This window comes from Silurus meridionalis, chromosome 5 (assembly GCF_014805685.1).
Source record: "Silurus meridionalis isolate SWU-2019-XX chromosome 5, ASM1480568v1, whole genome shotgun sequence".
Taxonomy (NCBI): Eukaryota; Metazoa; Chordata; class Actinopteri; order Siluriformes; family Siluridae; genus Silurus; species Silurus meridionalis.
This window is the reverse complement of record NC_060888.1, coordinates 23,228,328-23,241,957: the sequence shown is the minus strand read 5'-3', so window position 1 is coordinate 23,241,957 and position 13,630 is coordinate 23,228,328. Positions and strand designations below refer to the sequence as shown.

Genomic DNA, 13,630 nt, shown 5'->3' with positions numbered 1-13,630 from the left:
TTTTCCTGTCTGCAGTAGAGATGCTGCTGCACCAGCAGACCACACCATAGAAGATGGTCTGTGATGTGAACTATGATCGGTGGTTCTAAAGTGATCTTGTGTTGATCTGTGGTGGATCTTTAGTGATCTTGTGTTGATTTGTGATAGGTCTATATTGATCTGGTGTTGATCTGTGGTGGATCTTTAGTGATCTTGTGTTGATTTGTGATAGGTCTATATTGATCTGGTGTTGATCTGTGGTGGATCTTTAGTGATCTTGTGTTGATTTGTGATAGGTCTATATTGATCTGGTGTTGATCTTTGGTGGTTTTGTAATGGGCCATTTTTGTTATAGACAGTATAAGGTATTGCTCATTACTGTGAACAATCCACATGCCAGTGTGATACCATTTATTCAGAAATACATTTCCCACAAGCCCTAGTGTGACGCTGCTAGCCGGTAGGCAGCTTAGCGCTGCTGCAATCACATGAGCTTTGTTATTGTAGCCCAGGAGCTGTAATGTCTACTCGTACAGAAACTCGGAGAAGACCAACTACCACCGACCACGAGAATGAAGGTATGATTTTTCTTTTTTTGTTCGTTGTTTTAAATAACTGCTGTCACATTTTCTACTTAAATTATCATAAAGAAACGTGAACACTGCACGCATTAACTGCGGCCGCGTCCCAAACCACAAACTCCTGCACTCCCCTGTAGTGCGCACCTCGCACCTGTTACCGGTATAAACCGGTATATTATTCATACATGCTCTCTCACATGCATATTAAGCTCTGTGGCTATGTTTGTCCTTTGTGCATTTTTTCATACCATATCATACAAATATACTTATATATAAAACCATACTATATCATGCAAATATATATAAAATCATACCATATTATGCAAATATATATAATGCTGTAATTACTGTAAGTTATAATGTCTGATTGCACACTTTTCTCTCTCAGTCTTTTTTAAGACCTTTAAGCCCACAAGTCTATTCACATTTCCTCTAACCATTTCCTTGCTTTGCACCTTTATACATGAACCACCCCCCAAAAAAGAGAAGTGATTTGATGGTGATGCTACATTAACAACCTACAGTATCATAGGCATCATTTTGGCTCATTGTTTTGGTCTGGTTTGTGGTGTGTCAAGAGCATCAGAAAAATACACCCTGTACAGGACACATGGTTTTCTAGATTTATAATCTGAACTTAAAAGGTGAAAACATTTTTTTTTTTTTTTTTTAAGATTTTCTGGGTATTTTAGGTTTAGACAACTCTAAAAATGGCTGTCAATGTCCTTATGTAAATAGCCTGCAATAAAAAATGTTTTAATCATTCAAAACTAAAAAAAAAAAAGACTGAAAAAGACTCAATAACACTTTTAATCTATAGACCAGAGGAGTCAAATCCTATCTCAGAAAGTGCCAGTGTGGGTGCAGGTTTTCATTCTGACCAAGCAGAAGCTGCACCTGAGCCATTTGCCATGGTTGCCATGGTTTCTCTTATTTATGATTTCATAATATTTTATAATAAATAAATAAAAAGGAAATATTGCTCTGTCATCTAATAAACTAATGTAGATTTATTTCCAAAGCTCGGTCCCCAATGTAAAAGTTCTTCTTGCATCCCGTCTTTGCATTTATTTTATAAGGTTCTGTAATTCTTTGCGTGATTTTGTCATGAGTCATAAAGACTTTCAGCCCACATCTAAAAATAGTTACAATAGGCTGTGTTATTTAAGTAGATTGCATTAGGCTGTTATTTAAGTAGATTGCATTTGTCCATTTTTAGAGCATATTTGGGGACTACAAGAGTTCTATTGTTGACCTGATTACAGAAATATCCCCACTAGTATTGGTTGTTTAGGTCTGTGTGTGTGTGTGTGTGTGTGTGTTTTCTTATTTTTCTTTAACTGATTTCAGAGCTTTCATGGGACCACGGTAGTGTCAGAGCTTATGCCGGCATTAGTAGTTATCCATTTGGCTCCTTTGATGACCAGCAAGTCAGGTCCTCTGACTGTCCCGTGCATTGCTGCAATTGCATACACAGACACCCAAACAAAGGTGGGCACAGTCTATTTTTGTCATTTTATTTTGCTTTAGTATTCAGTATATTGCTATATTTGCTCACACTCATTTTCCACTTTTACTCTCTGTGTGTAGCACCCAGCTCACACGTTGCTAATGAAACGTGGGATGAAGTAACATGTAGTAAGACCACTTTAAGTGCTGAAAATGAGGTGGAGGCACAAAAACTTGCCAATAATTACAAGGTAAGTGGTTTTATTCATAGCCAATGAGTGTTGTTTTTTTTTTTGTATGCACCCATTTATTTAGTTTACTTTTATTTATGCGTTTTTGTGATCATGTGTTTCCTCCATGTAAAGTTTGGATTCAGAAAGTGGAAAAGCCATGTGACTGAGCGGCCCTTTGAGGAGAGATCAGATATTGTGAAGGAGCTTTATTCAGAGCTCATCATCATTAAAACAAACACAGGTCAGGCTCACTCAGTTACATTAAACCAAACACAGGTCAGACCAGACTGAGTTTAGACTCACTCAATATGACTATACCAAACTACGGCTGAAACGATTCCTCTAGTAGCACTAAAAAACAGGCTTTTTTTGTATTTAAATTCACTTTTTTGTATTCAATTTTCATGCAAAGGTTATGCACGCTGTGTTGCCACTTCCTTTTCTCACCTTCTGTGTTTCAACTTTGCGCGTATGCAGGGCTTAGACTCTACTTACAAGTGTGCACTTTCTCCCATTTAATTTTTTATTTTATAAATTACAACCTTTGCATGGAAAGTGGTGTTTATAAATGAGACCCCTGGACAGAGAACCACAGAAGAGGGTGCATAATAAAAAATGGAGGAACGGAGAGAGATAATTTCAAACGAAAGCACAAAGATAACACCATACATTACATTCACCTTTTTTTTAACATTTATTTTTATATTTTATTTATGCTTTTTTATTTACATATTTGTATTTGCATTTTAATGTAATATAGCAATTAAATGCACGAAAAGGGTTTATGGATAGTAAGTATTGCTCTTTAATAAACACAAAGTACTTCTTATCTGATTATTCTTTTAATCGCCTTATCGGAAAAATACTCGATTACTAAAATAATCGCTGCAGCCCTAAACCAAACACACATCAGACTCTGTAAATTATAATTAACCAAACACAATTTAGACTTACTCGAAATTATTAAACTGAACATATGCGCTCATAATTATTAAACAAAACACAGGTCATACTCTCTAAATGGCTTTAAAGCCAAACACAGTTTAGATTTATTCAAAATTACTAAACCAAACATAAGTAAGCTTGTTATGTGAAACCAGGCAGACTCACACAGTTTAGAGACACTTATTAGACCCCCTGTCCTCTACATCTGCCTCTTTCACCCCAACCACCTGCATGTCTTCCTTCACCACATCTATAAACCTCCTCTTTGTCCTTCCTCTTTTCCTCCTTCCTGATGGCTCCATCCTCAGCATTCTCCTACTGATATACCCCATGTCCCTCCTCCGCACATGTCCAAACCATCTCAATCTCACCTCCCTCACCTTGTCTCCAAAACATCCTACATGTGCTGTCCCTCTAATAAACTAATTTCTAATCCTGTCCATCGCCGTCACTCCCAACGAAAACCTCAACATCTTCAGCTCTGCTACCTCCAGCTCCACCTCCTGTCTTTTACTCAATACCACTGTCTCTAAATCATACAACATCGCAGGTCTCAACACAGTCCTATAAACTCTCCCTTTCACTTCTGCAGATACCCTTCTATCACAAATCACTCCTCTTATCACTCTTCTCCACCCACTCCATCCTGCCTGCACTCTTTTTCTTCAGTTCTTTAACACACTCTCCATTACTTTGCATTGTTGACCTCAGGTACCTGAACTCCTTTACCTTCTTCACCTCTTCTCCCTGCAACCGCACCCCTCCACTGCCCTTTCTCTCATTTACACACATGTACTCTGTCTTACTCCTACTGACTTTCATTCCCCTTCTCTCCAGCGTGTGCCTCCACCTCTCCAGGCTCTGCTCAACCTGCTCCCTACTCTCACCACAAATCACAATATCCTCCTCAAACATTATTAGGTAATAAACAGGCTCAATTAACGCAATTAAACAAAACAAAATTTAGACTCAGATATAATCATTAGCTCAGACTTGATTAAACTAAATTAAGCCAAACGGAATACAGGACAGATTCAATAATACATATTAAGTCAAACAATGTTTAAATATACTGAAAAAAATGATTAGATTCAATGCTGTATTAGACTGTATAAGACTGCAGAAAGAACATCACTTATAATCTTATACTCCAGTAATCATGTTAGTTCTCACTGTCCAGTGTTCTGTATTGTTGAAAGATTTATGATCAAACTCTTGATGTCACCCAGATGAGGATGGGTTCCCTTTTTGAGTCTGGTTCCTCTCAAGGTTTCTTCCTCATTACATCTAAGGGAGTTTTTCCTTGCCACAGTCATAGGCTGCTCATCAGGGACAAATTCACACCATTCACCTTCACTGTTGATTTGTGTAAAGCTGCTTTGAGACAATGTCTGTTGTGAAAAGCGCTATAGAAATAAACTTGACTTGACTTGACTTGAATGCTTAATGTCACTTAACCAAACAGAACAGGCTGAAATGAATCAAAACCATTTGCATTCACTCACTATTAATACATACAAAACAAGGGTGAAGTATTAAATACATATAAATAAGACTGAAACATCACATCAACTTATTTATTTGAATAAATAAATACATAAATAAATGTAACAAGAAAAGTAAATGTTAGGTTTATTATTATTATTATAACATTTTGTGTGTAATTATCTTAATTATTACCACATATTAATTGTAATGATATTTTTAAATGATACATTTTGATAAAAGAATATTGATAATTTTAATAATCTCACAGTTTTCTCCTGTTCCCTCCCTCTGTTTTGTCAGGCTCCTTAATTACATGTGGCAATGTTGTGTATATATTTTTATTCGGTTGGTGGATCTCTCTTGTGTACCTTCTCGTCAGTATCATGATGTACATCACCGTTATTGGAGCGCCTCATGGTAATCTGCGTTTACAACAAAGTCTTTACAACATCTAAACTGTGTACTTTTTTTCACTACCTTTTTTTAAACTAGCTTTTGCTTCTTTTTAGGTAAATTGTGTTTCAGATTGTCCCGTTACGTTCTTTGGCCATTTGGAAAAGCAGTACATAAGGTTGACCTTTTACTATCATATCATTATTCTGCATGCATTGTTGTCATAGTATCTTTTTTAGATAAAGTGGCAATAGCCATAGATAGGTGTGAGAATATTTCATTTAAAGCATTTAATAGTCTTAAATCAAATGCCTTGAATAGTGTAGTATAAAGATGTCGAACAGTGGTCCCCAACCTTTTTTGCACCCCAGTTTAATGTCAGACAATATTTTCACGGAAGGTGTGACGGATAAATACAACAAAATAAAATGATACGATCGGCATAAAACGGGTATTTTCTTATATATAATAATAAACGTGAATCCACTGTGTTGTTTTTTGCTCATTTTGCTAGCTTGGGGGATTCAATTTGGTGGTAATGTATATGTGTTAGTGGCCGGGGCAGCCCTTGTAAGAAGGTAGTGTATGTAGGTAAGACATGTGACTGAGGCATCATGACATGCATCAAGAGTGAGTCAAAGACAGATGTGACGGAGAGAATTCGTTAATTTTTCAAAATGAAATATCGTTCAGAATCAGATAATAAATCAAATGAAAATAATGTAATTTTTAACAATTGACCCACTGACTGGCGCTGGTCCGCGGTCTGGGGGTTGGGGACCACTGTCATAGAGTACCTCAGTACAGAACAAACCACCTGTCAGAATGTCAAAAATGAGCTTCTTTGTCTGTTCTTTCAGGCGAGTGGTTCAGTGTCAAATGTCAGTGCTAAACAACGCACTGATTTGCTAGGTGAAGGGGATGAAGCGAATCCAGCCTCGCCCCTACTAAGAGCCACTCCAGTGGTAGAGGATGTGGTGGAATCATGCAGGCCTCCAGAGCAGTCGTACTGGGTAGAGTACCAGTTAAAATATCAAAACAAAAAAATAAAAAGAGTGCATTATTATTTTTGCAAATAAACTTTTAAAGCTTTTAAGATTTGTCAAATGTTGCTAAATTCAATCAGACAACAAAACTGAAAACTCCAAACTGATTTTTAACAACAAAAAAGATTTCTGCATACAACATAACCCCTTTCTACTTTTGAAAAAACACCTCTCGTTTGTACTACTTTGCCATTCTTGACAAACGGACTTATAACAACTTCTATTAACTGTGTTTCTCTTTCCAGAGTCATCTAAGTGTGTATGTTTGGGTGCTGCTGGGGTACCCCCCTCTGGTTGTGGCCCATCTCATATTGTGTGTACTCTCCTGGCTTTTGGTTGTCACCATCCCTGTGTCCAAAATGAGTATCCGAACCATGAGCAATGTCTTACTAATGCCTCCTGAGCAAGTTCTCATAAATGACACCAATGGAGTGAGAATTTTTTTTTATAAAAATGTACATTTTGCAGTACTTTATGGTGTAATGTACTATAAAGATGGATATAGTTCTAGTTTTAAGGTCATACATGCTGTGAAACAATTAGCAGTTTTCCAATGAGCTTGATGCGAGATGTGAAGTTAACTATTTTTATGCTAAATCATGGACATATGCTACGTAGCTTGGCTAAACATACACTATGTGGACAAAAGTTTGTGGAAACCTGACCGTAAAATTGTTATGTGCTTTTTGAACATACAATATTTTTCCCCATTTGAGAAATAATAATTCATTTATTCTTCTGGGAAGATATTCTACTAAATTTTGTAGTGTGCTTGTTTAGATAGAAGTTAGTAACGTTAGTAAAGTCACCTCTAGAGACATCCTATTTAACTGTGTGCCTCCAACTTTGTTTGAACTGTTTGGCTGGAGAAGTCAGGGGTCCTAATAATTTTGTACATATAGTGTTGTTTATTGCATCTTTTATTTATTTGTCTGTTATTTTATTTTATTTTTATGTTAAAATTGCAGGAAAGCGAAGGTCAAGCCATCCTGTGCTGCTACCATGCAGTGAATCTTTACTACTACAAGTACACAGTTGATGGAATCAATGTTTTTGCCGTCAGTATCCTTCTAAATAAAGCAAGTAGAAGTGATGTAGATTGATAGATGAATGGAAGTTTCTAATATGTGACATTCAATGTGAATATTAATTTTAGTATTCTTGTCAAGTTTCCCCGTAGGTTTCCTTAGATAACTGTTTCTAGATCTCCTTCCTTTGGTCATCGTCTCTCTAGTGATTGGCTTTGTGGACCAGAGCAACCAGTTCGTCAATGCTGAGATTAAGTTCACCACTTCAATATGTTCACTCATCCCTTTGTCCTACTATATTGGAATGGGAATCGCCAGGTGAGCAAAAACATAAAAGTAAGGTTTTATATATATATATATATATATATATATATATATATATATATATATATATATATATATATATATATAAAAGTGTGTGTAATAAACTCAGTTTATTCATATATATATATATATATATATATATATATATATATATATATATATATATATATATATATATATATATGATATACACACACATATATACACACACACACACACACACACACACATTGTATAGTATAAAATATATGAATAAACTGAGTTTATTACACACTTTTATATATATATATATATATATATATATATATATATATATATATATATATATATATATATATATCTTTATTTATTTGTTATTTGATATTTTGTGCACATTTTTAGATTTTTTAAAAAGGAATGATACATCTATATCTGCATGACAGTGAATCTAATAGAATCAGTGGCATTTACTGGCCAATACTAAGTGATTTTAATATTTTGTATTCAGTTTGTATTCAGAGGATTCACACTGTTGTCTGTCTCTGCCTTTGTTTGTATATAGTATTTCAGCTCAGAGTAACTTTGCAGTCGGCGCAGTGGTTAATGCCACGTTTGGCTCGATCATCGAGCTGACCTTTTACATTACAGCCTTGCTTAGGGGCCGATACCAGGGCAACAAATGTTTACATGAGATTGTGAAAGCAGCATTGACTGGGACATTGCTTGGATGCATTCTATTCATCCCAGTAAGAGATCCAGTCCAGACACATCCCTATGTAGTTACACAGTCTGTAAGCTTTCTCTTACTCTCGTTCTTCCTTTCTCAAATAATGTTAAGGGGATCTGTATGATCATCGGAGGGCTGAAACACAGGGAGCAGAAGTTTAATAGCCGCTCAGCTGGAGTCAGTGCTTCTCTACTTTTTATATCTGTTGGGGGTGAGTAATCTTTCTGCCTCTCTTTCTCTCTCTCCATCTCTCTATTTTTCTTATCTCACTTACTGCACATTCCACAGTGATCCTGTGTGTTGAAAAACACCACTTCTAGTACTGATTACATTGCGTCCTTGAATTGTGTCATCCTCCTCAGATGGTTATATGTATTTCACACTAGATTCCCAGGTAGATGTGAATACAAAATGTATTAACCAAAAACTCATCATCGAAAACCGATGAGAGGAAATTTAGGAGCACATCAACACAGTGTCAGAACAAAAGTAGCTTAGGTTCTTATGGAACATCACATGCTTGTTGCTGATTGTTTACAGTACAAAATGGTGGAAAGTTGAAAGATGATACCTGTAAACATGACATAAATATATGACCAAAACTCATCTACTGATGCTTTTTTTTTACGGCACAGTTTGGAAATATGGGTTGTAAAATGGTTTCTTTAGCTTCCGTTTAGTTCAGGGACTTTTGGTTCTGATCGTTCCGACAGCAAACTAAAAAATGACGTCTTTCTGTGATAGGTGTGTTTGCCCCCACACTCTTCTCTAAGGCCTATGGGAATCTGGTGTGTGAAGACTGCACTAACTCCTCTGCGACCAATAGTAGCAATGGGTCTTTCACCTGCAGGAACTGCCACTATGACCTGGTAGGAAACTTTTACACTCAGATCTTAAATGCCCTTCTTATAAAGCTGTTATGTAAAATAATTAGCTTGAATAGCTTATTAATCCTCAATTATTTAAATTTCTTTCTTTGTTTCTTTAGAGTCAAAACAACTACAGCCTGTTTCATAGCCATATTGAGTAAGGAGCAATTGTTTATTTTTAGCTTCGTTCCCATGTTATTCCTAAAGCACCTCTGGGTTAAGCAGTAGATTTTTCATTGCTGTCTCACAGACCCCTGGTGTACACAGTGTCCGTTCTCCTACCAGTGTCCTACATCATCGGCCTTCTGTTCACTCTGAAGACTCATTCACACATTTATGACATTCATGTTGGTGATGCAAGCGGTGAGGTTTCAGCTACACCAAGAAATATTGAATGAAACACTGAATGAGCACATGGAAAAACATAAAACACTTCACATGTATTATTGAAAAAATTTGCTTGTGTGTGTGAGTGAGTAGCAGCAGGTCATCTCGATGCAGTGGTCCACTGGTCTCGCTGGAGAGCTCTGCTCATTTTGATTGTCGCCACAGTGCTCATGTCCGCCTGTGCTGACCTCGTCACTGAGCACATCCATTCCATATTGAGCCACCCGAACATCTCCCAGGCATGTCCTGCAAAAAACACATACACAATAGAAATCACGTTAACTCCACTCAGAACACTCAGAACTCTCACAGTACACTGAACATCACACATAAATAATTTTTTTTGCTTTTTATGTTCATCTTACTTTGATCCCTCTGCTGGCATCTTATCAGTACTTTATAGGTGTGACAGTTCTTGCCATGGTTCCTGAAATCCCAGAGATAATTACGGGTATACAGTTTGCACTTCAGAATAATATCAGCTTGAGGTGAGTTTCCTGCTTATACACAAGAACACATTTTTAATATTGTGCATCAGTGAGGTAGCAGATACTCAATCCTTTGTGAGATGTCTGTGTTCCACTGCTACACACTTCTACACACTTATTATTCTGTGTGCACAAGTGGTGCCATTTTATTTGTATCACTAATGTGCGCTTTTTTATTTCAACCCCAATTCCAGAAAAAGTTGGGACACTGTGTAAAATATATACAGAATGAAATGATATGCAAATCTTATAAACCCATATTTATTTTTCACAATAAAACATATAAAACAAATGTTTAAACTGAGGAAAATGTACCTTTTTAATTAAAAAAAGGTCATTTTAAATTTGATGGCTGCAACACGTCTCAAAAAAGTAAATATTTGGAGAATTATTTTGCATCTAAATAGGTTAATTGGCAACGGGTCAGTAAAAATGATTGTGTATACACAGTGTATCTTAAAGATAAAGAGTCTCTCAGAAGTAAAGATGGGCAGAGCTTCACTAATCTGTGAAAGACTGTGTCTACAAATTGTGGATAAATATAAGAATAAAGTTCCTCAACATGAAATTGCAAAACAGTTCAATATCTTATCATTTACAGTACATAATATCAACAAAAGTTTTAAAGAATCTGGAGAAATCTCAAGGCACAAGGTTGAAAATCCGCAGAAATCGCTGTCTATGAACGCAGATTGCTGTGCCATCCACAAATCCTGGTTAAATCGCTGTCATTTTATTTAATGACATTTGCGAGATTTATAAGATTTGAATTCATTGCATTCTGTTTTATTCACATTTTGCACAGTGTCCTAATTGTTTGGGAATTTTTGGGTACATTCGTTTATTTTACCTTTGTAGTCCATTTGTTGAATCTAGTCAGCCTCCAGGAATCAACCCAGGACTAAACAGTTGACTATGTTTAGACGAATGATTAATTCCAGGTCGTAATGTGACAAAACATGAAGTTAAGAGGGGGTGAATACTAATTCAAGGCACTGTCTGTGTCAAGTGATGCTTGTCTGCTCTGTATAATTATATCGCTGCTGTGATGATGTGTTTTTCAGTTTAGAGGTCGGACGCTGCATTGCGGTTCAGGTGTGCATGATTCAGATCCCTATACTCATCCTGTTCAATGCCTTTTACGTAAGTCGCTGTGGAAAACACTCTAATGCAAATGACTCAGGCATTTAATATCATTTAATATAATGAACTGGTTATGCATAATTTGTTTTTGTTTTGTTTTTTGAAGAAAATGCTTTTTTTGGGTCTTTAAAAGCAAAACCTACTCAGCTATTTTATAAAAAATTAGACAGCTTTGAAGGGGAAGGTGAACATTTTTATAATTTCATGATAATTATATACATATATGTACAAATTGTAAAATGCATTTAAAATCAAGAGTTTTTCCAAAGCTGCATTGTAATAGCACTGTGACTATTAAATTAACATATCAGTGAAAATTTTACAGATAAATTATATGAATTATTATCTCCTTTCTTTTTTTGTAAATAGGATGTGGGCTTTGTGCTCATCTTCAGCGACCTGCATCTGTGGGCCAGCATCTTCAGTGTCATCCTTGTCAACTACATATTTATGGATGGAAAGTCTGATTACTTTCAAGGTAATGAGTTTTAATGGGTCATATGGTATAATCTGTTCATGGATGCTCCTCTGTTATAAGGAAATAAATAAAATTGTGATCTCTAATATTTTAGATAGCACACACTCTTGGGTTTAGTTCATGTTGCATCCCAATACATCCTGCCTTTTATGTCAAATCATATTTAATATTAAAAAACACGTGTTTTATTGGCTTTTTGAAGGGGTTTTCTAAGATTGAAACAATATTTGCTTATTTTATTGTATGTTTATTCTCAACTTTCATCAATTTTCCATCAATTTTCAAAGTAAATACAAAGTCTAAGTCTGTTTAAAATGCAGCAAAAGTTTTAACATGACCAAAGTCCTGTTTAATTCCTCGAGAAGATCATCCCCACCTGCCTCCTCAGGTGCATTCTTCTGCTGTAAAACATCAAATCATATTCAGACATTTTGACTTACCTTTTTGATCATACTAAAGAAATACTTTCTTGAATCCTGGCACCAGTTTATGTTACTTCTTTTATACAGCTAATACAATGATTTTATTAGGCAGATTTTCTCAGTTCCTGATCGTTTGGTTAAAAGTGGTAAACCAGAACCTAAAATATAATCCCAATCATAATTTTTAAATCCCAGCCCAAATATTTGAAATGTAATACCCAAACACAAATAAAAAAATCTTGTCAGATTTTAAAAGTCATTTCAAGTCATGCTTAAAAGAAAAATCTCCACAAATCTGTCTAATAAAAGATCTAATAACTTTGTACATAAAAAAAATGTATTGTGATTTATTCAAATTATTTCTCAGGCACAGCTCTCGTGGTTGTGTATCTCATCCTCCTTGCGCTCTACTTCTTCGCTCCTTCACCAGCCGGTTGTTAATCAGAAGACTGCTCTCAATTGCACTTTTCTGGACTAAATCAACAACAATTTTTACTGTATTGACACGTCATCACATATCTACATTCTGGATTGCAGCTGACTGATGCACAAAATTAATTATAATCAATAATGAAAAACAGGTACAATTAAGCATTAATTTGCATAAATTAAGTCATTACTGCAGTTATTCTCTTAAAATGCATTGAAGTGCTGAATTAACTGCTGAAAGTGTTCTTGATGATACACTAAATTTACTGGATCTCATGACGCATTAGTATTTTGATTTCTTGTCAGCATCTGTGTCGTTAATAAGGTGTAGATTTACAGTATGAATGTGTGTCTGAAATTTTCTTTACGACATCATGGACTTTATTTAGATATCAAACCACGGGGCAAAGTTTTGTCTGCACTTGAAACCCTTTAAACAGTATTATGTAGACTGTGTGTTTTTTCTAGTTTCTTATGTGCTGCAGTGTCAGGGAAACAAACATGTCTCTCTACTTTTGAACATTTTATCCTTTATTTGTATTTTTAATCCAATAGCTAATGTAGAAACAAACTAGTTATAATGACAAATATAATTTTTTGGGGGTTTGTAGTTTAATTCATAATCTCTGAATTAAGATGAATCAAGATGAATTAATTTCACCTGTGATTTTCTTTTTACAAATCGGCATTATATGAGTTATTTATTTTTCCCTCCATATCCTGCCTTCTTCTTCTTCCTTTTGTGTATCAAAAATTACAAAATATGTTGGACTAATTACTTTTTTTATTACATTATTTACCATTTATGTTTATGGAAATCTATGGCATTTAATGTCTTACTGTTTATTTTAGGAAAATGTATTTAAATTTGTTTATTTTATTGTCAAGAAGGTGCACTAAGGTCCATACATATTTGGACATCAATATTTTTCTTTCCCTTTTTTTTTCTGCTGTCTACCACAGTGTCTTGTGATTTAAATTAAATAATGGATAGGACTTTAAAGTGCATAGTTTGTTTCGAGTATTTACATCCAAATCAGGTTAAGGTTGTAGGAATATTAAAGCCCTTTTTAGATCTGTTACAAGCTTTTGAATATCATGTACATCAACAAAACTTTTTTATTTAAAATGTTCAATTGAGACTCAAAATAAAATCCCATTAATGAAAATACTTCAATTTTGCATTGGTTACTAATTTAATGTAATATACTTTATTACACATTATCAGCGAAATCTTCGTGA

General features: G+C 35.2%; 1 protein-coding gene across 1 annotated transcript; it reads left to right on the top strand.

Moving 5' to 3' along the window:
* The first annotated feature begins 405 nt into the window (after positions 1-405).
* Positions 406-13,557, top strand: cax2 (cation/H+ exchanger protein 2). Its single transcript, XM_046850495.1, has 20 exons — positions 406-557; positions 1,911-2,051; positions 2,151-2,260; positions 2,375-2,483; positions 4,976-5,092; positions 5,185-5,246; positions 5,929-6,081; positions 6,360-6,545; positions 7,083-7,176; positions 7,319-7,460; positions 8,008-8,191; positions 8,284-8,383; positions 8,917-9,041; positions 9,161-9,198; positions 9,292-9,404; positions 9,522-9,667; positions 9,822-9,916; positions 10,981-11,059; positions 11,429-11,537; positions 12,327-13,557. The coding sequence occupies exons 1-20, from the start codon at positions 500-502 to the stop codon at positions 12,398-12,400; spliced, it is 2,235 nt and encodes a 744-aa protein (XP_046706451.1). The 5' UTR covers positions 406-499; the 3' UTR covers positions 12,401-13,557.
* Positions 13,558-13,630: the final 73 nt, after the last annotated feature.